The following is a 26,588-nucleotide window of genomic DNA, read 5'->3' as shown; positions in this document are numbered from 1 at the left end:
CTAACCAAAGCCGCTTGGGGAGGAAGGGGTTTGTTTGGCTTGTACTTCCATGTCACAGCCCATCACTGAGGGAAGTAGGGCAGGAGATCTCGGCAGGAACCTGGAGGCAGGTGCTAGTGCAGAGGCCATGGAGGAATGCTGCTTACTGGCTGGCTCCCTCTGGCTTGCTCAGCTACATTTTTTTTTTTTTTTTTTTTTTTGAGCTGATGATCGAACCCAGGGCCTTGCACTCGCTAGGCAAGTGCTCTACCACTGAGCTAAATCCCCAACCCTCAGCTACACTTCTTATACAAGCAAGACCACCTAGCTAAGAGTGGTACTGCCCAGAGTGGGCTGGACCCTTCCACACCAACTGCTTGCCTATCTGCTGGAGGCATTTTCTCAATTGAGACTTCCTCTTCCCAGATGACTCTAGCTTCTACAAAGCTGACAAAAACTAACCAGCATGATTGACCCCTTGTCAGTCTGACACACAGCTATAAACTATAAACTTTCCTGTTATCTCCAAGAGCTCATGTTAATATCACAATACAAAATTAATACAATTTAAGATTTCTTTATTATGTATACAGTGTTCTGTCTGCATATGTCCTTGCAGGCCAGAAGAGAGCACCAGATCTCATTATAGGTGGTTGTGAGGCACCGTGTGGTTGCTGGGAATTGAACTCAGGACCTTTGGAAGAACACCAGTGCTCTTAACCTCTGATCCATCTATCCAGCCCCAAATTAATACAATTTAAAAAGCTCCACAGACTTTAAAAATGTCAATACTTTAAAATCCAAGGTGTCCTTAAAATTCCAATATCTCTTTAAAAGCTCAAAGTCTCGCTGGGCTGTGGTGGCGCACGCCTTTAATCCCAGCACTGGGGAAGCAGAGGCAGGCAGATCTCTGTGAGTTCGAGGCCAACCTGGTCTAGAGAGCGAGATAATGGTTCTAGGGTTGGCAGTGGAAGAAACTCAGTACTCTCCTTAAGGAAAGAAAATATGTCTTAAAAAAAAAATGAAAAGAAGAAATGGAATGGATAGATATAAGGTATTATGGTAGACTATCATATACATTAGTAAACAAATTTAGTAAAATAGCAGCCTTAGATAGTTTTCAGTGTTATGAATTCTTATGTTGATACAAATATAAACTTTTTATATTCCTATTTAAGATAATTTGTATATTGATACAAATACAGAACTATGTTATAATGTACACATTATTTGAAACATTTTTATATTGACACAAATGTAAATTTATATCTGTCATACTATATGTATGTTCTACTTCTGTTTAAGATATTCTGTATAGTGATATATATTTTAGGATTATTATCATATTGCATATTGCACTATACATTCCTACTTCTGTTAAAGATATTTTGTGTGCCGGGCGGTGGTGGCGCATGCCTTTAATCCCAGCACTGGGGAGGCAGAGGCAGGCAGATCTCTGTGAGTTTGAGGCCAGCCTGGTCCCCAAAGCAAGTTCCAGGAAAGGCACAAAGGTACACAGAGAAACCCTGTCTCAAAAAAACAAAATAAAACAAAACAAAAAGATATTTTGTGTATTGTCACAATGTAAAGTCATTGTCCTTTTACTGTACATTTGCTTACAGACTGTTTGCCTTATTTATATGAAGCCTTAATACTTAGGTTGTTTAGGTAGATAAGACTTATAGATTTATTGTCACCTATGCTTGTCATCTCTATAATTATGTTAGTTAGGTTATCCAGATTTATAAATACATAGGTCAGATGGACAGGTAATCTTCAAACACTTCATGGACCTAGAGAATATGGCATTTAAATAACTTAGAATTCTGTTGACGTGAGACACAATTGCTCCTGGCAGCACCAATTTGATCCCGAGAGAATGTTGGGCTTCTAAGACATTTCCATTTGGAAGTTTGTCTTCTTGGCACAAAATGGCCTACTGGGCAAAGAACTGCCCTTGCCTCAATTGCTGACAGTACGAATGCTGTCCTTCTGGACAAGTGGGACACAAGGAAAGAGACCACTATACTTTGCCAAGATAGGGTAAGATGGTCTTTCAGAATTCCTGCTTCTGAAAATGGTCTGTGAGATACTCTAGGCCTATAGCCAATTTGAATGCACCAATGATGCTGAGAAACATTAGGTGACTGTCCAGGCTGCTAGCTGTCTCTGTCTACTCCTGCAAGACTTCTGAAAGTTGCTTGCGTCCTTCTCCCATTTCTCAGGTATTATTATATTCCTTCTCAGGTCTTTGATGAGGTTTAAGACTAGCAGTTACAGTTATAACTTAGTATATATACATATATAATATCTTAGATAGAATATATTAAGTATTAGACTCAGGTTCTTTAGGATAGGACACCTTTTGGAATGATCTTTGTAACATGCCACCTACCCACGCTCTAGACTTCCCTGGATTTTAGTATGTGTTTTTTGCTTGATATTGCTTGCACTTATTGTAATTCCAACTTAATCTAGGACATTATGCCTCATTACTCCTGGGCAATATTTGATAACCATCTCTTTGTATATAGTCTTGTATTAGGTTAGAACCTTCTTATTTAGACAAAAGGGGGAGATGTAGTGGGTAGCCATCCTAGCCTTGGCCTGGAAGTTCCAACCCCCATTGAGGCTTTGGTAATGGTCACGCCCACAAGGTGGGGCTGAGGGAGGAAGCTGAAGACCCAGGATTGAGAGGAGAGGCATCTCTTGGTTGCGGGACCCTGGACGCTGGAGGTAGACTGAGCGCAGTTCTCCAGAGAACAGCACTGGACTGCGCCATACCTTTCCCAGACCCTGCAACCTATTCCTTCATTTGTAAGTTACCCCACAAAATAAACCTCCCTTTTAACTATGTGGAGTGGCCTTAATAATTTCACCAATACGAAAAACCATAAAAAAAGAAAAAAAAAGTTAAAGTCTCTCAACTGTGGGCTCCTGTGTGACCCCTGGTAGGACCCAGGAAGACCCATGCTGATCTGGAGGGTCCTCCCAGAGCTCACAGCCCTGTTGCAGCTCCCCACCGCCTTACATCAGGTTCCTGAGGAGACAGGTCCTCTATTTCCTCAAATACCCCCATCATGGGCCCTGTGAGGACCAGCAAGACAGGGCTGGCCCTGTTGTCAAGGCTCTGGCATGGCCCACCCTTCCATACACAGCCACTGCTTCTGTGTGGCCTCTGCAGTCAGCTGCCCTGTGTGCAGGCTCCCAGGTCACCCTGCTCCATTTTGCTGGCTCTGTTGCCTGCCGGTTCCTGGCTAAAGCATCTGTCTTTGTCTTATTTGCAGGGCCCTGGCCCAGCTGTTGGTTCTTAGGAATCACATCGCCATAGCTAGAAGGCCATCCTGAGCAGACCCAGTCCTGGAGCCGGGAGCCCCACCCTTATGTGGCAGGTTGGCCAAGCCTCTTGTACCAAGCCAGGGCCTGACTTTATGGCTCTCCCTCTGTCTTACCCTCCCTCTCCTCCACTCTCCTGGTCTAACTCTCCAGGCCTGAGTTAGCTGTTTACTGACAAGGTGCTGTGTAGTGGGAGAGAAGGGGTGGGGTGTCCCCATGCAGTGCCACAGAGGAGCAAGTATGAGCTGGACAGGTGGGGGCCTGGAAAAGAACCTGGGCTCCCAAGGGTGGCTGGAATACTACCCCGCATGCAGGCTCACCACAGTGAGGGCTGCTCTAAGAGAGTCCAGGCAGGGAAGTCTAGGAGGCAGATGGCTTGGGGGACAAGCTGTGCTTCCCCCAGCCCCCGTCATGGGATTCCTGGGACACCCTCCCTCTGCAGTGTACCCTTCCTGAGCTGCCTGTGCTGGGGCCACCCCGGCCCCTGCATCTGCCTAGAACCTCAAGTAACCTCGGGCCTGACTGCCAGCAGCAGGGGGAACTGCTCTTCAGTGCCTGCTGTTTGTGACTTAAGATGAAACCAAACTAAGACTGTATCAGCAAACACTGACATTTTTGTAAGGAAATTTCAAGATTAAAGGAGCAGCAAAGGAACTTCCTGCCTGTCTTGTGAGTCAGCTCACCAGAGCAGCTCCAGCCCGCCCGCCTGGCTACAGAGGCAGAGGGTTAAAGCTACTGCTGCCACCTGGTGGACAGTTTCCTCAAGTCCCCTGGCGCAGGGTGGGGTGGGGGGGCGGGAATTGGGAGGCTCTGCCCCTGGCCTGGAGGTCCTGCCCTCTCCTGTCCTCCTTGGCTCCTGTTGGCACCCTCAGCCCAGGAAGGGTGCACTGGCTGATTGATGTAGGTGCAGGCGGGATCAGCTGAGGAGGCGCTGATCTTTTCTATTCTGGAAACAGGCCCCTTCTGAGGCGTGGAGGACAAAGTGGATGGGTGCTTCCACAGCAGCTGGGGGCCTGGGCAGACATGCCCTGTGGGCTGAGCCCACTTCCTCTTCTGTAAGTCAGGAAGTAGGGCTGCAGAGATTGTCTCCTGAGTGCCTCACAGGGTGGAGAGCAGCAGGGGACAGCATGGCCCCACAGCTACCTGTCCCCAGCCTACCCAGTCAAAGATGCCGCAAAGGCTGTCTGTCATGTTGTTCAGCAGGTAAGAGAGCAGTAAGGTAGTGGAGAAGAATAATTGAGTGGATCTCTTATATCCATATATTTAGATCTTTAATTTCTTTTATGATAAAAGATCACATATTAGGGGTTGGGGATTTAGCTCAGTGGTAGAGTGCTTGCCTAGCAAGTTCAAGGCCCTGGGTTCAGTCCTCAGCTCTGGCCAAAAAAAAAAAAAAAAAAATCACATATTAACTAGAAAACAGGTTGTAACTCGGGAAGACGAGAGTCTGTAGCCCTGGCTGTCCCGGAACTCACTGTGTAGAACAGGCTGGCCTTGAACTCGGAGATCTGCCTGCCTTAAGTCCTGGGTGCTGGCATTAAAGATGTGCGCCACCACACCTGGAAAGCTGATGATTCACTCTTAAGATGAAGTGTGAGTTGCTGGTGACAGAATTGTCACACGCACTGTTGCCATTTGGTAGCAGCCAAACGGCATCTGGATATTTCCAGTTTCCTGACTTCTTGCTGGGCCTAATTGGTGATGGCAGTGCCCAGGGATCTGCCACTGACCCTGTGAGAATCTCTTAGGTGACACCGTTGGTGACACCAGCAGGATGACACCTGCTTTGACTTTTATTTATTTTTTAATCCCTTTTGTTTTCTGGCGTTTAGGATTAAACTCAAGGCCTCTTGCATGAGGGGCAGGCACTGGGACCATTGCACCTCCAGCTCAATGCAGCCTTTTATCACAGGTGCTTTCCAGGTCTATTGCAGTGGTTATGGATGGTGAGCTCACTACCTTCAGTGTGCCAGTGCTGACAATATGGAGCCATAGCCCTTGAGGACAGGCTCCAGAAGCATAGCGGGGTCAGTGTGAGTGTGTGTCATCTTGCAGAAGGAAGCGGGAAGGGCATCTCAGGGTAGGCTGATGGTCCAGACGTCATGGGCTGCTTGGACCCTTGTAGAGTGCCTTCTCCAGGCCGTCTACCGTTTCCCTGTACTCCAGGTATGAGCTGTAGTGTGTGCACTCGAACTTGTTGCTCCCCCGCACATATTCCAGGAAGTCAGGGGCTCCCGGGACGATGACATTGTCAGCTAGAAGAACTGTCCCCTTGCGCAACAGGCCATATTCCTGCAGGGGACAGACAGGGAGGGTCATGAATGCTTGGCAAACCCACTGCAATCTAGGGGCAGCTGTTCCCCCAAGGAGTCACTTCTCCGCAGTATCCGTACCCAGACCTAGAGGGGCATGTGGGCAACACAGGTTTGTAGGTTGACTGAGAAGAGAGATGGAGGGACCAGAAGGCCAGTTTTTCTCAAACACTCTGTGCCAAAAATATGGGTTTGGGCTCAGTGGTTAAAAGCACTGGCTGCTCTTCCAGAGGTCCTGAGTTCAATTCCCAGCAACCACATGGTGGCTCGCAACCACCTGTAATGAGATCTGGTGCCCTCTTCTGGCGTGCAGGGGGGACACATGCAGTCAGAACACTATATACATAATAAATAATTAAATCTAAAAAAAAAAGAAAAAAGAAAAAAATGGGGTCTTCACCAACAACCCTAACCTTAAAGATCTGTTCTAAACTTTCTACCTGGGCCAGGGAAGACACTAGGTGCCTGGGCTCTGAGTAGGAGGAAGGAGCAGTTTCTGGGCTCCCAAAGCAATGGCTCTAGAACCTGTGGTTTTGAGAAACCTCCCCTGTAGGGTACTTGTCTATCCACTCCAGCAAGTATGTCTGCTGACAGTATGACAGCATATAAATAACAAAGTACCTGACAAGGAAGTGGACCGTGTGTGTGTGTGTGTGTGTGTGTGTGTGTGTGTGTGTGTGTGTTTGTGTAGGGGAGTGCAAGGAGCGGGGAGCAGGAAACAGGACACCTGGATGTCTTATTTGAAGGTTGCTCAGGAAGCCTAGGCGTTTGTTTTTAACATAATCATGAAACAAAAGTTAAAGCAATCTTGTCTGATGTGGCCCACATCTGTAATCTCAGCATTCAGGAGGCTGAGGCAAGAGGACTGGAAGTTCCAGGCTAGCCTGGGCTACATAAGACATTTGTCTTCAAACACATTACACACAAAGCAACCCAAAAATGGAAAGTAAATCCAGTAAATAGCAAGGCCTAAAGTGTAGCTCAGTTGGAACTGCAGCCTAAGGTAGTGTTCCCAGCACCACACACACAAAATAAAAATACCCAAAAAAAAAAAAAGCCGGGCGTTGGTGGTGCACACCTTATATCCCAGCACTCAGGAGGCAGAGGCAGGCGGATCTTTGTGAGTTCGAGGCCAGCCTGGTCTCCAAAGCAAGTTCCAGGAAAGGCACAAAGCTACACAGAGAAACCCTGTCTCCAAAAACAAACAAACAAACAAACAAAAAATCCCCACCATCCTAATGCACTGGAATCTATGTCCTTGCAGAACAGAGCTGCACTCCTAACCATTGTCCAGGGCCCCTGCGATTGTCACACACACAAAGCTGCAGAGACCCACTCCCTGCACTGTGGCCTGGCTCTCCTGTCAAGTGGAGCCTGACCACTCTGCTGTCTGTACTCATGTTCAGTGTCTGCCAGGGATGGGCCTGTCCAAGCCAACGTCCCAGGGTAGGCCTACCCTGCTAGTCTCCTTTCCATCCCCTGACTGCCTGCCCTCTTGCTAGAAACATTCTCTGATACAACTTCCTGGCCCTGCTCTATGCCTGTCTCCCACCATAGTGCTCAGCACCTCTACAACAGTTTGAAGGAGCTCTGAGTACCCCCCGTGCACCATCCATGCCTCCACAAGGTCAGCAAAAATCCTTCTAGATGCCAGGACTCACCCTCCCCCATCACTTGCCCAAAGCTCATTCATGCCTGACTTTTCCTCTGTGCCCTTACATTCCCCAGAACTATCTGAACCACGCCCAAGCCACAATGGCCTGTCCTGCCCATGGGCTCCTTGGCTGACCCCTCACATTCTAGACATGGCAGGGTGTACAACTCTTGAGACAACTGTGGCTGGGCCACACCAAGGCACAGCACCATGCTGGCTATGGAAGACTGTGAGGAAGCCCAGTGAAGGCCAACGAGCCCCCCTGTCCCTTTTCTGGTAGCAGAACGAAGTAATGTCCCCTCAAGCTCGTCACTTGGGAGTGGGGTGGCTCCCCAACCTTCACTGGGGGTCTCTGCTAGGTGAAGCTGGCTGAGCAGCAGTGCTGAGGGCCGGAAGGGACTAGGGAGACTGCACTTGGATAGCCAAAGCTTCAGGAAGATCCAGGACATGCTTGCCATTCCTGTGGCTAGCCCCAGCGGACCCCCAGTCAGACCCATGCTGTGGCCAGTTCAGACCCCTGCTTGTAGGGCAGGGGATCCCTGGCCTGGCACTCCTACCCAGAACCCCCTCCCATTTCCACCTGCCACAGGGCTTCTGCAGTCCACCAGATTCCCAGCCTGTCTCTGGGCTCTCTGTGCCCTTGGGCCACCCTCAGTAGGGATCTTCAGAGAGGTCGAGGCCCAGTTACCCCAGCAGTGACAGCACAGAAGCCATCCTGCCAGCAGGGGCAGCTCAGCTCACCTCCAGGAGATGTGTGTCTGGCAGGTAGCGGTCTTTCCAGTGGTCAAGAAAGACCATGTCTAAGGTGTCCACATCACACTTGGTCTTCAGCTGCGGGATGAGGTCTTGGGATGCCCCAATGAGGATGGTGACCTGCAACAGTATTCTGTCAGTGCTGGGCCCGCAGGGATATGCAGGAGCCTGCCTGGAGCCCACATGTATATACATCAATCTCCTTGGGGCTCTGGAGGAGTCTGTGCTGTGTAGGACAGGTCAGCAAGACTGTGTCCCAACCTGCTGGGGTTTCTTTCTTTGACATGGCAGGTGCCTAGTGATTGAACCATGCACCTCACCCTCCCCTCTGCCTGCTCAGCCCTCCCAGCCACACTGGTTACAGGGTCCTACTTTGTCCTGCAGGCCTGCCAAGTTCAGCATTTGCCGGGTGATGGCAGCATAGTCAGGGTTCATCTCCATGGTGAGAAGCCTGGCTCCAGGCGGCAGCAGGCGGGCTATCCGCGTGGCTGAGTAGCCACAGTAAGCTCCTAGCTCCAGCACCAGCAGGGGGTTGTACTCCTGAATCACTGCATCCAATATCTGGCCTAGAGGGTGGTGAGGAAGACGTGAACACAAGCAGGAGGGGAACCCCACCCCCAGGTCTGGGTCTCGCCCCTCTCTAGACCAGTGACATTCCCACTTGTCTCATGTTCCTGACCGCCGTTGAGAAAGGTCCTTGGCTCCTGATAGCCCAGAGGACCTCACTGTACATACCCTTGGAGAGTACTCTGGCTTTGGGTTTTTTTTTGGTTTTCTCGAGACAGCATTTCCCTGTGTAGCTTTGTGCCTTTCCTGGATCTCACTCTGTAGACCAGGCTGGCCTCTAACTCAGAGAGATCCCTCTGCCTCTGCCTCCCAAGTGCGCCATCTCGGACCTGGGAGTCCTTTGGCTTTTGCTCAGGTGAGCGCGCACACATACACACACACACACACACACACACACATGCCCCTAAATCCCACTGCCCCGCCCACCTACCTGTTGCCTTCATGTGTAAATGTTATGGTCTCTAAGTGGGGGTCAAGCAGGAGCATGACCCATGATCCCCTCTCCCCTTAAGAGGCTCCTCTCTCAGGCAGGACCACCACGCCCAGTTCTGGGTTTCCATTTCTAGGTCCCTGACTGCAGGCCAGGCCACATACCTTTCCTGGCACCAACATTCATGGCCCACTCCTTCTCTGAACAGTAGGTGTCAATGGCCTCCAGGACGCTCTGGGGGTCTCCAGGCTTGGCATGCTGCTGCACATGGCGAAGGATGCGCTGCTCCTTTGTGTTACCCATGAGCAGGTTCTGGACTGGCTGCTGCACGAATTCAAACCAGAAGATAGCTACCAAGCCCCTTTCCACGCGTTGCAGGAACAGGAGGAGGGCCAACAACAGGACACCCAATGAGATGACAGCGAGTATCATCTGTGGGACCAGAGCAAGGCAGACAGGTTTATGTGCTGTGTGCCCTTCCTGCCTCACCCACCACGTGCTCAGCTTAGTGCACCTATTGGTACCTTGTGCTAAAGGAGGGGCTGAAGTCCAGAGCATATGCCCACATGACTCACTGGGTCAGAGCCAGGGGAGACTGGCACCCTGCTCACCACAGCCAGCTGCTGGCCAGAGCCGACAAATGAGGCTTCCTGGAGCCACGTGTGGAGGCCAGTGAGGCATGGACCCCAACCCTGGTGCTTTCTCAGTGAAGGAGGTTTCATCTCACACTGAACTGGCATTCTGACTGCTTCAAGCTGAGAGAGGAACTGTGGGTGCATGATGGGCCACATGACCTGTGTTCCTACATGCAGCAGAATGTGAAGATTTCTTGGAAGAGGGTCCTCGGTTACCAAGACAGAACGATAGCCTTCATCAGCAGAAACTGTTCATGGAGCTGGGGACCCAAGTAAATGACCTCACTGGAGTATGGAGATGCTCATTTTCCAGCTGGATTCACAGCCCCTTAGATTACCAAGTGACATCCCTAGAATTCACAGCCTACTCCAGACATGTGTGTGCTGTTTCTCACTACAGAATTATCACTTTGCCTCAGAAATCAGGTAAGCTGTGGCCCTTGTTCTTTATTTTCCTTTGGGTTGTGGATGGAACCTTGTGTGCTCGAGGCAGGCACTCAACTACTAAACTGCATTATCAGCCTGATTTCTTGAGCCAGGCTATATAGCCCAGGCTGGTCTTGAACTCATAATCCTCTTGAGGGCTGGGATTACAGGAATGTGGCACCATGTCCAATGTTTTGGTCATTTCTCTGGTCCACATCTCCTTGTGGAAATCTCCAGGGCTGTGCAACATTAATACAATACATGTGTTCTCCTCCTGCTGTTCAGCCTTTTATGACTGATTCACTTGGCTGAAGACCCACAAGGGATTAAAGGAAGATACTGGGATCGATTGAGTAAAGAACACCTCCAGATTCCAGATCCTCTAAGCCTATGTAAAAGGGCTGGTGAGCTCAATGGTACAGTGCTTATGTAGCACACGAATGGCCTCAAGTCTGTCCCCAGTACAAGGTGAGTCTGAGTGAATACAATCACACACACTCACCTTTTAGCAATCAAGAGCTGGGGAGAGGAGCCCAGGATCTAATTGACAAAGCTCGACAGATTCCCATGCTGACACTGAGCAGAGTTCACTATTCACAGCACAAGCTCATGATTTATACCACAGACTGAACAGAAAGACACAAGGAAGGACCCAGAGACACTTCCACCAAACACTCTGTGGCCATTTACCGTTCCTTCTGGAGTGGGCACTGCCCTCAGCTGGAAAGGCTTGTGGAAGTCTGAAGAGGAGGCAGGCCCAAGCCCTAGGTGTGATGGCTGCTTCAGGACATTCTCATTGAGAGCAGAAGTGACTGAAAGCTGAGGGATTGTGGGCACTGATCCATCATACATGACACTGGCTTCCTTTCACTCCTTTCTTATGGCTTAGCTTTCCTAACACATGCTTGGGTGTCAAAGTTTATGCTGTCCATTACCTTCACTAGATGTAGCTTTCCAGTGATGAGACAATGAGCTGTTTTGTTCTGTCTGTCTGTGTAGCTCTGGAGTATGTAATATAACATCCATAAAGTTTTAAAATCTGGGGGCGCAGGGAGAGGCTAGGATGTAGATCAGCTGGCGGAGTGCTTGCCTGGCATTCATAAAGCCCTGGGTTCCAGTACCACACCAGTTTAGCATGGTGGCACAACATGCAGGAGGTGAAGATAGAGGCCAGAAGTTCAAGATCATCCATGTGAGTTAAAGGACAGCCCGGAAGCATACGATCCTGTCTCAAAAGGGTGGAGGTGGGGTAACAAGGAAGACACAGAAAACCTTGTAGGGAAGTGCCTTAACAACATCAGTTATGTTTACTGAGGAGATTCACATCAAAGCCACGCTGGAAAGAGTACTTCACTGTCACTGAAACGGCTTTTTTCTTGGGTGGGACACCTGGGATCTTGCACAAGGCTTTACTGGGCTACACTGACAGCCACTTACCTTGAGACAAGTTGTCATTAAATTGCCCGGGCTGACCTTGAAATTACTTTGTAGCCCAGGCAAGCCTTGAATTTATAATCTTCCTGCCTCAAACTCCCAAGTAGCAGGAGCCTGCACCACCAGGCCTGATTTTTTTTTCTTTCTATTTTAAAGTAAGATAATAAAGTTGGTTAAAATATGAAAAAACTGGAACTGGAACCCTTGCACACTGCTGAGATGAAAACTGGTGGAAACAGTTTGACAATTCCTCCAGAGGCCATCCCAGAATCACCACGTGAATTGCTGTGTAGCCCGAGCGGAGAGCAGGGCCCCAGGGTTGTGTCTGCAAGCCCAAGCTTCTCCAAGCTGAAGAACTTCACAGTCATCCAGACACAGAACAGCAAATACCACAGGAGTCCACTCCCAGGCTGGAAGCAGATCAGCCACGGAAGCTGAGGAGGGGGAGGGAGTTGTTCAATGGATTGAGAGCTACAGTGCAGAAAGATGAGAAAGTTCTGGTGAAGGTTACGCAGTATTGTGAATGCCCTTCGTGCCAGACAAATGGCCAAGTCTGATGTTTTTATCCCACACTTATTTACAAAATCGCCAGGTGGGACTGGAAAGGGATGTTAATCATCTGCTTAAAGGCTGTTTCTGCTGAACCCTGAGCTGGGTACAGCTCATTCACACTGTGTGATTAGCATGCTTCTCCATCTTGTCTGATACACTCAAGTTCCCGGATGTGAGAAGATTGAGCTGGATGCTTGCTAAAACCCGGGGTACACATGCACACATTAGGGTCTGGGTTCGATTCTTCACTGTTATCAACTATTGACTTTGTGTTAGTACAAGGAGAAGGAAGCTGAGCCAGTTACTCTTCAGAATGAGCTTTATTAAGACAGTGCCTCAAGCAGGGCGGTTGTGGTGCAAGCCTTTAATCCTAGCACTCAGGAGGCAGAGGCAGAGGTGGATCTCTGTGAGTGTGAGGCCAGCCTGGGCTACAGAGTGAGTTCCAGGACAGCCAGGGCTACACAGAGGGAGCCTGGAGATGGGGCCGTGGGTAAAACGGGAGCATTATGACAACATTGGGAGCGACAGCATTAAGTGGAAGAGAGGAAGGCATGATGTACAGCCTGGGATGTGAACCAGGTACTGAACTGAATCATAAACTTCCCTTATACCTGTGAGGGGAAGTCCTGCAAGGCCCCAGCAGGGCTTCTGAACTACTCTGGCTGAGAGGGAGAAGGTCTGGAGGGAGAGAAAAGAAGAGGAAAGGAAGAGGGGGAGTCGGGGAAGACTGAGCTTGGTGGTGCGCATCTGTACTTCCAACACACAGGAGGTTGAGAGGAGGGTCAGGACTGAGTTCCAGGCCTGGTCTACATCATGCATTCCAGGCCATCCAGTGCTGCACAGTGACACCTGTCTCAAAAGCCCCAGGGCCACATGAGATTCTGTGGAGGCCACTTAAGTCCATGACAGCCTCCAGGCACCAGTGCCATCCCTACTGCATCTGGGTGCCTCCAGCTGTCATCTTAAAAAAGAGCACTGGCTGTTCTTCCAGAGGACCCGAATTCAATTTCCAGAACTCACATGGCAGCTCACAGCTGTCTATAACTCCAGTTCTAGGATATCTGACACCCTCACACCAATGCACATAAAAAAATTAAATAACTTAAACAAAGCAAAAGCAACAAAATTTAAAAAAAAAAAAGAGAGAGAGAGAGAAGTAACAGCAGTAATGGAGCTGGGACACTTAAGTCTGCAAATACCACCTGAGCCTTCTCTGAGTAGAAGCCTCTAGCCAGACTGCTGCTGCATCCCTCTGCATCCGGACACAGGCATTCTGAAGGGTCCCCTGCATTCCACAGGCTGCACTCTGGTCTCAGATCAGATCTGTGTCCTCCAAGATCAAGATGCTCTTGTGACTGAGCAGCAGGGGGGCCAGGAGGGATCTTGTACCCGTAATCATGGAGGCAGGAACCCCAAGCCCAGTCTCAGGACAGGTCCTTGGGGCCTGGCCATTCTCACTGCTGAGCAGTTCTCTGCTCTGTAAACTGGGGTGTGAGTTCCCCAGATCCTGCAGGACTGAAGTCATTGCAGGACAGGTTACATAACGCCTGGTGCCTGTAGGCATAGACATGCCCAGGAAGCACAGAGCACCCATCCAAGACGAGGGTAGTCTGGTCTAATGAGCCAGCCCCTGGGACAGTAATAAGCCCAGCTTAGATGCCTCCAGAACTGAACAGACAAGGGCCTTGCATACCTCAGATGGCAACTCCTCCCTTCCAGCGCTGCAGATGGACCCTCAAGAGCATGCACACAGGCATCCTACCAGTCAGGACCCGCATCCCCATCATTTAAAGAGAAAGCCAGTCATGTGTCTCATGTCAGCAACCCAACAGTTAGGAGACCAAGGCAGGAAGTTTCCCAGTTTAAAGCTAATGAGCTTATACAGTGAGCCCCAAGCCAGCTGTGGCTATGGAGTGAGCTCCTATAGGTGCATCCCAGGAGTTATACCAGCCTACTGAATCAATGAGCCCCAGATAAGTAAGAGAACCTGTCTCAAAAAATAAAGTGGGGTCTGGAGGGATGACTCGGCACTTAAGAGCACTGGCTGCTCTTCTAGAGGACCAGGGTTCTCAGCACCCAACCCACATGGTGGCTGACAACTATAATTAGAAATCCAGGGGACCCAATGTCTTCTTCAAGCCTCTGAATACTATACCTACCTACAAACATGGTACATGGACATGCAGGCGTGCAAACACACTCATACACATTAAATAATAAAAAAATAGGGTGGAGAGTGAGGAAGACCCGTGATGTTGACCTCTGACCCTGACATGCATGTGCATATATACCCACACCCACAGCAACTCATGCATATACCATACACACACACACACAAACAACCTTCAAGTGAATAAGGCTGAGATGTAGCTCATGTCTAACATGTTTAAAGCTCTGGATTGGATCTTTAGTGTGCCATCAAACTGGGTACAAGGGCACATATACCCAGTTCCAGCACTCGAGGGTAAAGGCAAGAGAAGCCAAAGGTCATCCTCAGCAATGTAGCACATTCCAGTTCTGCTGGGCTCCATGAGAACCTGTCTCAAAGCCTCCTCTGCTTTCTTCTCAAAGGCACCGCTCATGTGACCTAAGGCCTCTGCTCTGCACAGGCATTTTCATAGTGCAGCTAATCCTGCCAACCACAGGATTCTGGAGACCCAGTGTAGGGCAGGCCTGCTTTTCTCTCTCAGCAGGAAGCAGGCCTCCAGAGAGCATGGTAAGAGCAAGGGGTTTAACAGGACTGCCAGTGTGGTGTTCTCTATCTGGGAAGCTGCAATTTCAGGCTCATGGGCTGGAGACCAAGGAGGACCCCAGCAGCTGTCTTTGTGGCCAGGCCTGGTTCCCCATCACCCAGTCCACTGCCTGTGACCTGACACTGACCTTTTCACCCCACTCACTACAGAGTGTATTGCCACATACACCCTCATATCAAAGTCCCTGGGCCCCATCACACCAGAGTCTTATGTTTGTTTGTTTGTTTGTTTTTCAAGACAGGGTTTCTCTGTGTAATTTTGCAATTTCTTGGAACTTACTTTGTAGACCAGGCTGGCCTTGAACTCACAGAGATCCCCCTAGCTCTGCCTCAGGAGCGCTGGGATTAAAGGCATGAGCCACCACCGCCTGGCTAAAAGATTTATTTATTTATTTTGTATACAGCATATATGACTACAGGTCAAAAGAAGGCACCAGATCTCATTACAGATGGTTGTGAGCTACAATGTAGTTGCTGGGAACTGAACTCTTAACCTCTGATCCATCTCTCCAGCCCTCACACCAGCATCTTAACAAAGATTTTCTCCCTACATCGACTCTAGCCAGGTCCTTTGTGTTTTTTCTGACCCAGACCTTCACCTTGAATGAATGGACTGGAAAGTAACCTTAACTTAGTTCCTAGGTGGCTCAAGCTAAGGATGACCTTAGCTCCATAGGTGCCTGACGGAGAAAACCCCAAGTTTCCAAACAAACACTCTGGGTGCCACAGCCAACACCAGCAGGTAGGACTTTGGTCTCCCTGACTGGGTAACTAACCTGTGAGGGGCCTGGCTGGACTTTCCATCCTTTGATCCCCTTCACAGTGCGGGGTGGTATACTATGTAAGTTCTACCACTGAGCTACAGCCCACCTAGGAGCAAAGCAGAAATTTCATAAGACCAAGGACAAGTCCAGATGAGTTCCCATGAACCGATTCTTCCTGCTTTCAGCAAATTCCCATTTCCCAACTACGTTCAAGTCACAGTTCCTCCTTCCTATTTCTTCCTCCATGCAGGTTTCATGTAGAACAGACTGGCCTCCAACAAGCTACCTGGCACTCATCCTTTTGCCTCTGCTCAAGGTCTGGGATTACAGGTGTGAGCCACCATGCTCTGAGTAGGCTGTGCTGCTTCAGTGTGGCCAGGGCTCAGACTGGCCAGTCTCGCCATCTGAGAGAGCTGCATCCCACTTCCGGTTGTCCTGCTGATAGCTGAGACATCCCTGGGTCCAAGGCTTCAGACAAACACCCACTGCCAAGATGAGGACAGACTGTTTTTCTTCTCCCACTCACTGGAAGCCAGGTGGCTCCTGGCCTGCCTTCCTCTCAGGCTGAAGGCTTCTGGCTCATGGTTCCAAGTGACTACTTAAGCTTTGGTTTTGAGGTTGGAAGCTTGTCTTCCTGCCTCCTTGTAAGTCCTTTCTGCTGTCACTCTTTGCTCCTAAGTTCCCCATGGGTGCTTCTCAGAGGCTAGGACATCACCACTGTGTCAACGCACAAAAACACCACTATGCAACCAACACCCAGCCCCCCCTTTTCCATTGGTGTGGCTGTCAAGGATCACCTGAAGCACCAGTGGTCTGGGGAAAGTTAAGACCTCATGCTTTTCCCACAGCTGTCTTCTCTAGGACGCCTCCCCTGCCATTACTCCCACTCCAAGTTCCTTCGTTTGTGGGGAGGAGACTAGGATGGAGCCTGGAGGCTTCCACACAGTTACAGGCACAGACACTGGATACTGAGCCATGACCCACAGCTTCCGTCCTTCCCCACCAGACAGGGCCCCACTACTCAGCTGCTCAGCTCTGGGTGGTCTCTAAAATTTGACCCCTTACCCTAGCAGGGGTTCTAAGGACTCCGGGTTCCACCAAAGCAACCTCCTGAAGTTGAATAAGAAGAAAAAACAAATTTGAGGGCTGAGATGCAGCTCACAAGTAACATAGCCTATTTGAGACCCCTAGACTCTGCCCCAGCACCAAAACAAACAAGTATACCATGTTCCATGTATACCTGTATACCCGGGGTGTGTACTCTGTGCAAGCCAGACATTGACATTGGGATTCCTATATTGCTCTCTCTACCTTTTTTTTTTTTTTTTTTTTTTTTTTTTTTTTGTAAGCAGAGTCTCTTGCTGAATGTGGAGCTTGCAGGTAGCTGGACCAGCTGGCCAGTGAGCTCTGGACATCAGCCTATCCTCAGTCCTATCCCTGGAGACGCAGGTGACCATCTTGCCCATTTTTGTTGTGATTTTTTTGTTTTGTTTTTTATTTAAGACAGGCTCTCTTTATATAGTCCTGGTTGTTCTGGATTTCTCTATGTAGACCAGGCTGGCCTCAAACTCACAGAGATCCACCTGCCCCTGCATCCTGAGTGCTGTGATTAATGGCATGTGCCACCATGTCCTGTCATTTTGGCCATGTTTACAGGGTCGGGTTCTGCACTCAGGCCCTCACATTGTGTGACAAGCACAATACCCACCAGGCCATCCTCCTCAGCTTTCTTCCCTTTTTGAGACAGGGTCTCCTGCACCCTAGGCTGTTCTTGAACTTCTAGTGGCTGATGATGACTTTATGTCTTCCTGTCTCTACCTCTTGAGTGCTGGAGTTACAGATGTGGGACACATCCCCTCCCCTTTCTCTCTCCATGCTGGGTTCAAATCCGCAGCTCTGTCTGCCAGGCACAGCAAACGCTCTACCTTTGAACTAGACATTTTTAGATGTACAGAACAATTTAAAAAAGTTTGTGTCTGACTGGGTTTATGCCTCTTTCTTTCTTTCTTTTTTTTTTTTTCTGGAACTGAGGACTGAACCCAGGGCCTTGGACTTGCTAGGCAAGCGCTCTACCACTGAGCTAAATCCCCAACCCTGCCTTTCTTTTTTAAATGTGTGTGTATGGCTCATGTCCTCTAGGATGACTTTTGGGAGTCGGTTCAAATCCAACTCATCATGCTTGAAAGCAAGCATTGTAACCACTGAGCCACCTTACCAGCCCAACACTGGGTTTATATCTTACATATGGAAATTTTAAATCATGTTTGGGCCAAAAAATAGCAAGAACATCTAAATTTATCCTATGTAACTCCTTGCATTTCATTTAAAGACCCTCAAGAAGCAAGCAAGGGGGTTCACGTGTCTTCCAAGAAGTGTTATCTCAACCAGTAAATAGATTTTGGCAAAACTTTTTTAAAAAAGTATGTGTCTAGTTAGTAAGTTAATATACATATTCTATCCACATTAAAAAATTGTACCAAGGCTGGGTATAGTGGTGCACACATTTAATTCCAGCACTTGGGAGGCAGAGGCAGACAGATCAAGGTCATCCTGATCTCCATAGCAAGTTCCAGGACAGCTAAGGCTATAGAAAAAGATCCTGCCTAAAACAAAATTACCAGGAGCTGGGGAGATAGCTCAGTCAGTAAAACGCTTGCTGTGCTAGCTTGAGGAGCTGAGTTAATCCCCAAAACCCTTATGAAAGCCAGGCATGTTGGAGTATGCTTGCAGTCCAGTCTCGGGAGGAAGACAGAGCAGAACCTTTTGACTCACTAGGCAGTCAGCCCAGCCTGTCTGGAGAGCTCTAGTACAGTGGGAGACCCTGTCTCAATCATCTAGAAAGATGGTTCCTGAGGAACAACAGTTCCCAAGGCTGTCTTCTGCCACAGGTCACATGCAGATCACCATTCCCAGAGATTATGAGATGATGAATTTGTGTACAGCACTAATCTGCTACCGAGCCTGCTGTGAGATAAACTAGTAATTTTACTTCATGGTTTGTTTCTAAGATCCATGTTTAAAATGTCTAAATAATGAGTTGATGACAGTCTAGTATAGCGCATGTGTAGTATGTGTACACAATGTACTGGGTCCTATCCCCACCAAAACACACACACACACACACAGGAAATTCATACATAATCTATACATCATATGTAATCTGCTGAGAGCCAGGCTGAGCCAAGGCTTTCTTAGACGCCCTGATGAAAGGACAGAAGGAACCAAGTTGGGGCTGAGATAGCCTGTGTTCTCCTTGTGCAACATTCTTTGATTAGGTCCTGCTGGCTTTGTCCTGGAGTATGGTAGCTTCCTACCGACTCTGCCCCATTCTCCCCTGCAAATAGTATACAATAGATACAGGGTTGGGGATTTAGTCAGTGGTAGAGCGCTTGCCTAGCAAGCGCAAGGCCCTGGGTTTGGTCCTTAGCTCCGGAAAAAAATAAAAATAAAAAATAGATATTGTACTTATTTAAAAAAATTCCTTAGTTTAGGACATAGCTTATGCAAACCTCCTGAGGCCACCTGTCCTATCTGCTTACCTCTGATTCCCTGGTCCTTCTTCCTCAGGGCCCTGTCACAGAAGAATTTGCTGGTCTGGGTCAAACATCAGTGTCTGACAATAGAACCAATATGAACAAGGTCTGGAGAGCAGTTGGTGGTATCGCCTTTAGTTCCGTCATGGGGGTGGGGGTGGGGGTGGGGGTACATCAATGCCTTTCTTTCTTTCTTTCTTTTTTTTAGGTTTTCCGTTGTTGTTGTTGTTTTTGTTTGTTTGTTTGTTTTGTTTTTTTGAGACAGGGTTTCTCTGAGTAGCACTGGCCATCCTGGAACTAACTCACTCTGTAGCCCAGGCTGGCCACGAATCCCAGAGATACACCTGACTCTGTCTCCCGAGTGCTGGGATTCAAGGTGTGCAGCACCACCACCCGGCTATGTAGACACATTTCTAAATGGTCTTATTAAATAAAAAAAGAAAGGAGCCAAGTATAGGGGTGAAAGCCTTAGATCAGGGGAATAGAGAAAGAAATCAGCATACCTTACCTCACCAACTCTGCAGCTTCTAAATAAGAGTTCCTTCCTGCCTACCCACACTTTATTGCCTTGCTCTTCTGCCCTCTCATTGGCTCTTAGCCCAGCTACCTCACTTCCTCTTCCTCCACAGTTCTATCACTTTCTGTCTGTCTGTACAGACCTCCAGATCTCTAAGGTTGTTAATGGGATTAAAGGCATGTCACTGCACTTGGCTCTGTTCCCCATTGTGGCCTTGAACACAGGAGACCCTGCCTGCTAAGGGATGGGATTAAGGGCATATGCTACCTGACTTCTTTTTCTTTCTTTCTTTTTTTTCAGCTGAGAATCGAACCCAGGGCCTTGTACTTGCTAGGCAAGCGCTCTACCACTGAGCTAAATCCCCAATCCCTGACTTCTTTTTACTTAAAATGGCTGGCCTTTTCCCCCTGATATCTAGGCAAGCTTTATTTATTAACATGCAAATAAAATATCACCACATTTCAGCACAAATAAAGTATCGCCACACTGATCTTCGTGTGTTCAAGGCCAGTCTGATCTTCATAGTGACCAAAACCCTTCAAAAATAAAAAATTAAAAATGAATAGAGAATTAAGGACATGGGACTGGGTAAAAATAAAGTAAGAGGTGATGGTGGTACACACCTTTAAATCCCAGCACTGGGGATGCAGAGGCAGCCAGATCTCTGTTAGTTCCGGCTGGGCCTGGTCTACAGAGTGAGTAACAGGAAAGGCTTCAAAGCTACACAGAGAAACCCTGTCTCAAAAAACAAAATAAATAAACAAATAAATAAAAATAAAAAGGAGCTGGTTTCTCTTGAGCTATCCATGACTCCTAACTATTCAGAAAATTATACTTTGTTAAACTAAATTGAAACATTTGTCTATTCCTCACTGTCTGATCCCTCCAAACATCAAAACTTAACAAGTACTTCCTTTCATGGTAAAAGCTCCTTTTTAGCTGCAGTAGGATCTATGTTCTCCTACAGGAGGATACAAGTACAAACTTCAGCTGGTGCTTGTTGACAGGAGTGTCCCACTGGGATGATTACCCAGAAGCAGGGAGTACCAGAGGGCTTTAAGGAACTAAGTTTCTTTCTTTCTTCCTTTTTTTTGTTTTTTTGTTTTTTTTTTTTTTGTTTTTGTTTTTGGAGACAGGGTTTCTCTTTGTAGCTTTGGAGCCTGTCCTGGAACTCTGTAGCAAGTCTTAATTTCTTGAGCCAATGTTTACAAAGCCCTCTTGAAAAACCTCCCTGGTTGAGAGTTCACAACATAGCAAGCTCCAAGTTAGCAAGGTGCATGAGGAGACTGTCTCAAAACAAAACAACTCCATGTTGTACTTTAAAACAAACAAATATGCACCAAACCATGGGATATGGTGGTGCACAGCTTTGATCCCAGCTCCCTGGAGACAGGTAAATCTCTGAGTTCAAGGCTAGCTTGGTCTACAGAGTGAGTTCCAGGACAGCCAGGGCTACACAGAGAAACTCTGTCTTGAAAACCAAAGTAACAAGCAAGTAAATATATAAAAAAGAGAAACTTTCTGATTTTATTAGAATTGGCCTGCTTATTCATACCAGTGTAGTAAGAATAGTAGTTGGTCTCAGAGGTCTACAAAGAATTTTAAACTTTTCAAAAGACTCTGAAGGCTCAGAAGTGTCCCAGAATCTCTACCATCAGACCTCAATGCAGTATCCATAAATTTGGGTGTACCTTGTTCTTATTGAGGTCAAAGTATCCTGAGGTTGCTGGGCCTGCCATAAATTCACAAATATTTGATAGCCTCTGCTTCCTTAGTGCTGGAATTAAAAGTATGCTCAGCTACAAGTCTTTTTTATTTTTATTTATGTGTCTGTATGTGTGCCCACAGAGAAGAGGGCTTGGATCTCCTGGAGCTGGAGTTACAGGTAGTCATGAGTCACCTGATGTGGGTGATGGAAAACAAACTCAGGTCCTCTAGAAGAGAAGCATTTGGTCTTAATCCCGATCCATCCCTCAGAACCCAGAGTTTTTGTTTTGGCTCTTGAGACAGTTTCTCTGTGTAACCCTGACTGTCCTAGAACTTCCTCTGTGGATCAGGCTGACCTCAAACTCAGAGCTCTGCCAGTCTCTGCCTCCTGAGTGCTGAGATTAAACGTGTGCACCACCAGCACAGGCTTAGAATTCTTTTTTAAACAATAATCTTGGGCTGTGGTGTAGCTCAGTGGTACAGAGAGTTAGCATACACCAAAGCCCTGGGTGCAATCCCAGTACTGTGAAAAAGTCAAAATGTTGTTTTGCCTTTGATCAAAAGGGAGGTGATTTGTGCAGCTTCTCAGTCTTAGTTCCCTTTCTTCTTCTATCTTCTCCTGTGGCTTGAACTTGCTCCATAGCCAGGACTGGCCTTGAGTTCCTGAGCCTCCTGCCTCTACCTCCCAAATGCTGTAACTGAAACATGACTGCTCTACACCCTCATGCCGGGATTCAGATTCTGAGGATTTAGGACGTACCTATGCATCGGGCTTCATCTCGTTTTTTGTTGTTATTGTTTTGGTTTTTTTTTTTTCCTTCCTTTTTCCAGAGCTGAGGACTGAACCCAGGGCCTTGCCCTCGCTAGGCAAATGCTCTATCGCTGAGCTAAATCCCAAACCTCGTACCTTTTCTTAAATGCAGTATTGATTACATTTTGTGGGAGGTGGCGGCGGGGGGTGGGGGTGGGGGGGGGGGGTGGGGGGTGTCATGTAGCCCAGAGTAGCCTCAAACTTGCTATGCAGATGAGGATGACATCAAATTTCTGATCCTCCTGCTTTACTCTTTGGGTGCTGGAAATAGAAACATATCCCATCATGCCTAGTTATATTAAGTGTTAGAGAGAACCCAGAGTCTCATATGCATGTCAGGGAAGCACTCAACTGTCTGAACTACATTCTTCACCCTTCTCAAGTCAGGGAAACTAAGGGAAAAAGGAAAAGAAGCCCCTTATCCCAGGATCTAGTTTATGTTTTCCTGCTGTCTCAGGTTCAAGAATCTTCATTACAACTGATAAGCCGGGCCGTGGTGGCGAACACCTTTAATCCCAGCACTCGGGAGGCAGAGCCAGGCGGCCTGCCTCTCTGAGTTCGAGGCCAGCCTGGTCTACAAAGTGAGTTCCAGGAAAGGTGCAAAACTACACAGAGAAACCCTGTCTCAAAAACAAACAAACAAACAAAAAATGATACCAAGACAAAACTTCCTACAGAAATAATAATGTTTCCCTAAAGGCATTGCAAATGATGTTAAAACAACCAGGACAGGAAGACCAATCAGTTCCGATCCCCAAAACCACTTCAAGTCAATACATGCCTATAACCCCAGTGCTGTGAGATGAGAGAGAGAGGGAAATGGCACCTCAGCTTTGGGCCAGCTAATATAGCATAGGTAATGGTACACAAGAGAAAAGACACCGCCTCGACCAAAGAGGAAGTCGGGAAAAGAGCCACGGTTGTCCTGACTTCCACATGTTCATCATGGCATGTACTTGCCCATTCTCCCCAACACAAACACACATACACACACAGAGCCAGGCATGGTGGCTCCCAAATGTTGTCCAACACAGGAGCCGCCGATGCAGGAGTCCTGGTGCAAGTTTTAGGCCAGCTTAGAAAACAGGAACCAGCAACAGGAGCAAACTGTGCTTTCTTAGAGCCAGAGTGTTTGCCCCTTGGAGCTTCACTGGGTCAGTACCCTGTCATCCCCAATTAAAACGTCCCTCACAAGACCATCTCGCAGCTTCATCTGCGAAAAGGAAACTGTGCCTTCTTGTTTCAAAGACAGGGTCCCATTCTGTAACCCAAGCTGGCCTAGAAATCACTGTGCAGCACAGTCAGGCATCAAATTCATGATGGCCCTCCTGAGTGCTGGGATCCCAGGTGTGTGCCACCACACTCTCTTACTCTTTCTGGCTGGGAGCAAATACATCCACATGTGACATCTGGCTTCAATGTCTGCCTACAACTCTGTTCTCAGCTTTTCTCCTTCCTAATTTCTCATCACTTGGAACAAAAGCCCAACAGTGTGGGTCCTTGTTGGGACACAAGCTTGATGCAGCTACCCTGATGGAAACTTTAGACACTTTAAAACACCAAATACTCTGTGAACAAACTTCTGCCTGGAGCCACAGTTCCATGGGCCATGTGGGAAGAAGTCCTCTACTGTGTCCATACACTGTCCTGGGAAATGATCATGCCTGAAACCTTGTGGTCAATACACTTCATACACTCACAGGATATCTGGAATCCCTTCAACACCCTCCCACCCCAACCACCCCCGGTCAGAGACACCTGGCCACTGGCATCTAGAATCATGTTCAACACATGTCCACTGGACTCAAAAGGCAATTTGAAGCAAACATTAACCTTTATTGGTTTTCTGAAGAACCGCCCTCATGAAACGTCTGCTCCTTCCAGCTAGGGAGTATCTTTGTCCTAGTACACTTAGTTCTTGTGAGAGGAAAGGTCATGGAACCGAAAATGGACTTCTGTTTAGTAGGATTTCTCTCCTCCTGGAAAAGTGTCCTCTCCTTGATCAAGAAGTCTGAGGCACGTTTGGCTAAACTCCTTTTAAAGACTTAAACGTGAACCATCTGAGAGCCCAAGGCTGCATCCCTAGAGGACTTTAGACCCCAAAGTGTCTGCTTGAGAAAATTCAAGATGGTTGACCTAAGTCCCCCTAGCCTCAGTGTCTGTGGGAGAATGGGAATTAACTCCATAGGCCCCAGCCAGCAGCAAAACCATGAGGCTTTGCATCCACAGCCCTTCCCTCCTCTTCCCTAATTCGTGTAATTGCTCCTCACTGACTTCTGCACTCTCTGTTCCCCTTCGGAACCACATCCACTTGGTGCCACCTCTGCCCCAATGGGGGATCCGCCCCTCCATTAATTAGAGTAGTGCTGTGTCTCTATGACAAGCTGTCCTTTGGGGCCCTACCCCACCACAAGCTCCTAAAAGAGGCGACAATTACCCGTGACAGCTCCCTCTGTACTCCTAAGGCTTGGAGGGCCAACAAGGTCACCAAAGTGCCAGGCTGGAAGACTTCCTCTTTCTCTCACATTGTTCCAAAGCCTGCCCCAGTGCTCCTCAGCTTCAATGGGCTGCCCATTCTCTTGCAAAGAGAGATCCTCTTGGAGAATACCTGTTGAGATTGCTTAACAGCTTCCAACTCCACTGACCACCCATGGGCCTGGTACCTCTGACCCTCTGATCTGCATCCCAGAGCTAAGTGAGACCCTCTCACGATGGGCCAGGGCCTGGATGTGCCACATCCTGTCCAGGTTGAGCCCTACTCCAGGGACAGTCCCACCGGGCTTACCTCCCACCCCAGCACCGACAAGAGACCTGCCTCACTTCAGCGCCCCCCAGCCGGGATCAGACCCCTTCCCAGTGTCCACGTTCCCCTAGGTGAGACCCAGTACCCAGGCCTGGAGAACCCGCGCCTGAGATCAGCGCCCTTCAGCCCAGTCCGGTCCCCGGGTGCAGAACGCGATCCCCGGGTCTGAGCTGAGCGCGGGGCAGGCGCTCTGGCCGCAGCACTCACCTCGCCCAGGCCGCGCACAGGTCTGCCCGGGAGGCGCGAAGGGCTCAGGCAGCGCGAAGGGCAGCCCCGGCCGCCTGAGGTCCCCGGACCATGGCGGCGATGGTGGCGGCGCTGCGCCGGCCGGTCGCCCACTTCCGGTCGCGGACACGGGCCTGGACACGCGGGACCCGGTGCGCGGCGGACGCAGCGGGAGGTAGGGTGGGGTCGTGGGCGGTGCACGGGGAGAGGAAGAGGGTGCCTGTGCGTGTGTCCACGTGGGGTCGCGGTGGCGGGGCTGAGCTGGGGTGTGTCCGCGTGGGCACGCCACGCAGGACCGGGTATCCGAGGACCGCTGTCCTGGGCAGGAGGGGACCTGCTTTTAGCCGGTTGCTCCCTTCTCAGATGACTCCAATGCTGAGCTGCCTGGCCTGAGGTCCTGTCCCCAGGATTAGTTGTGGCCCTGTGGGGATGTCAAGGGCTCTGGGGTCACGTGGCACCCCACTGGCCCGCCACTCCCTAGTTGCTGGTCCTGTTTGTTGTTGTTGTTGTTGTTGTTGTTGTGATATTTTAGTTTTGCCCCTACACCCACCCGCATGAAGCCCAAGCTGGCCTCAGACCGCCTAGTTAGTTGCCACTGACTCTTTGGCCTTCTGGTTTCCTCCCAAGTTTCAGCCATTGATTTGTTGTTTTTCTGTTTTGTTGGTTTTGGGGTTTCGAGTCATGGTCATGCAGCCCACGCTGGCCTTGAACTGCTCTTCACGCCTCAGCTTCCAAATGTCGGGATCACAAGTCCACACCCTCATGTCCCACCTAGCAAGGACGTTTTACGTGTACATACAGGGAATACATGAGAAGATGCTAGAGAGCCATGGGACCAAGCCCTAGTGATTGTCAGGGTCTGTGAATATCCTTGGAGAGGAGAAGACACAACTTGTTTGCTTTGCACCAGGGAGAGTTATTGCTGAAATCAGGATAGTAATCAACTTCAAACGGCCCCGGTGGGAGCTGGGAACCCCTCAACATTGTTCCCGCTGTCCTGGACAGGCCGAGTTCCTCCAGAGTTTCCCATCGGTCCTGGTATGGCTGTTCCTGGAATGGTCTTCTCCAAGCAGTCACATGGTGACTATCCTTAGAACTGCCCCCAGGATTGGAATGACAGAACTCAGTTCTGACCACAGTGGTCGAGTGTAGAGGGAGGTGAGCAAAGACAGGCCAGGGATCTTCACAGCACAGAGGTAGTGGCATGAAAGGGACAGTGGCTGGCCCTTGGCCTGCAGGGGGAGGGCAGGCCGGCCAACTGCAGGATTGGAAGAGGTCTTTTAGCTCCCTGATGAAAGCTAGCTAGCCTAGGAGAGTCTTGGAAGCCGGCCCTACCATGTGAGGTGGGGACCTAGGGGACAGACCTTAGGGACCTAGGGTTGATCTAACTCTCAGAGC

At 49.0% G+C, this 26,588-nt stretch overlaps 2 protein-coding genes across 7 annotated transcripts in view; one reads left to right on the top strand and one right to left on the bottom strand.

Moving 5' to 3' along the window:
* Txnrd2 (thioredoxin reductase 2) overlaps positions 1-26,588 on the top strand; it is an 89,591-nt gene that overhangs the window by 7,025 nt on the left and 55,978 nt on the right. For 2 of the 6 annotated variants that reach the window (XM_036195430.1, XM_036195428.1), the window contains exon 1: positions 25,151-25,365. The exons of the other annotated variants lie outside the window; for them this stretch is intronic. In XM_036195430.1, the coding sequence (XP_036051323.1) occupies positions 25,263-25,365 (103 nt within the window). In that variant the 5' untranslated portion in view covers positions 25,151-25,262. Of the gene's footprint in view, positions 1-25,150; positions 25,366-26,588 lie in introns of those variants that run through there. 6 annotated transcript variants of the gene reach the window in all.
* LOC118588841 (catechol O-methyltransferase-like) lies at positions 4,830-25,429 on the bottom strand. Its single transcript, XM_036195431.1, has 5 exons — positions 25,173-25,429; positions 9,196-9,463; positions 8,407-8,600; positions 8,023-8,154; positions 4,830-5,607 (listed from the first exon to the last, which is right to left on the bottom strand). Exons 2-5 carry the CDS (start codon positions 9,461-9,463, stop codon positions 5,416-5,418), a joined length of 786 nt encoding a protein of 261 aa, XP_036051324.1. The 5' UTR covers positions 25,173-25,429; the 3' UTR covers positions 4,830-5,415.

This window comes from Onychomys torridus, chromosome 8, assembly GCF_903995425.1.
Source record: "Onychomys torridus chromosome 8, mOncTor1.1, whole genome shotgun sequence".
Taxonomy (NCBI): Eukaryota; Metazoa; Chordata; class Mammalia; order Rodentia; family Cricetidae; genus Onychomys; species Onychomys torridus.
Note: the sequence above shows the minus strand (reverse complement) of the source record. Positions and strands in the feature narration are given on the sequence as shown.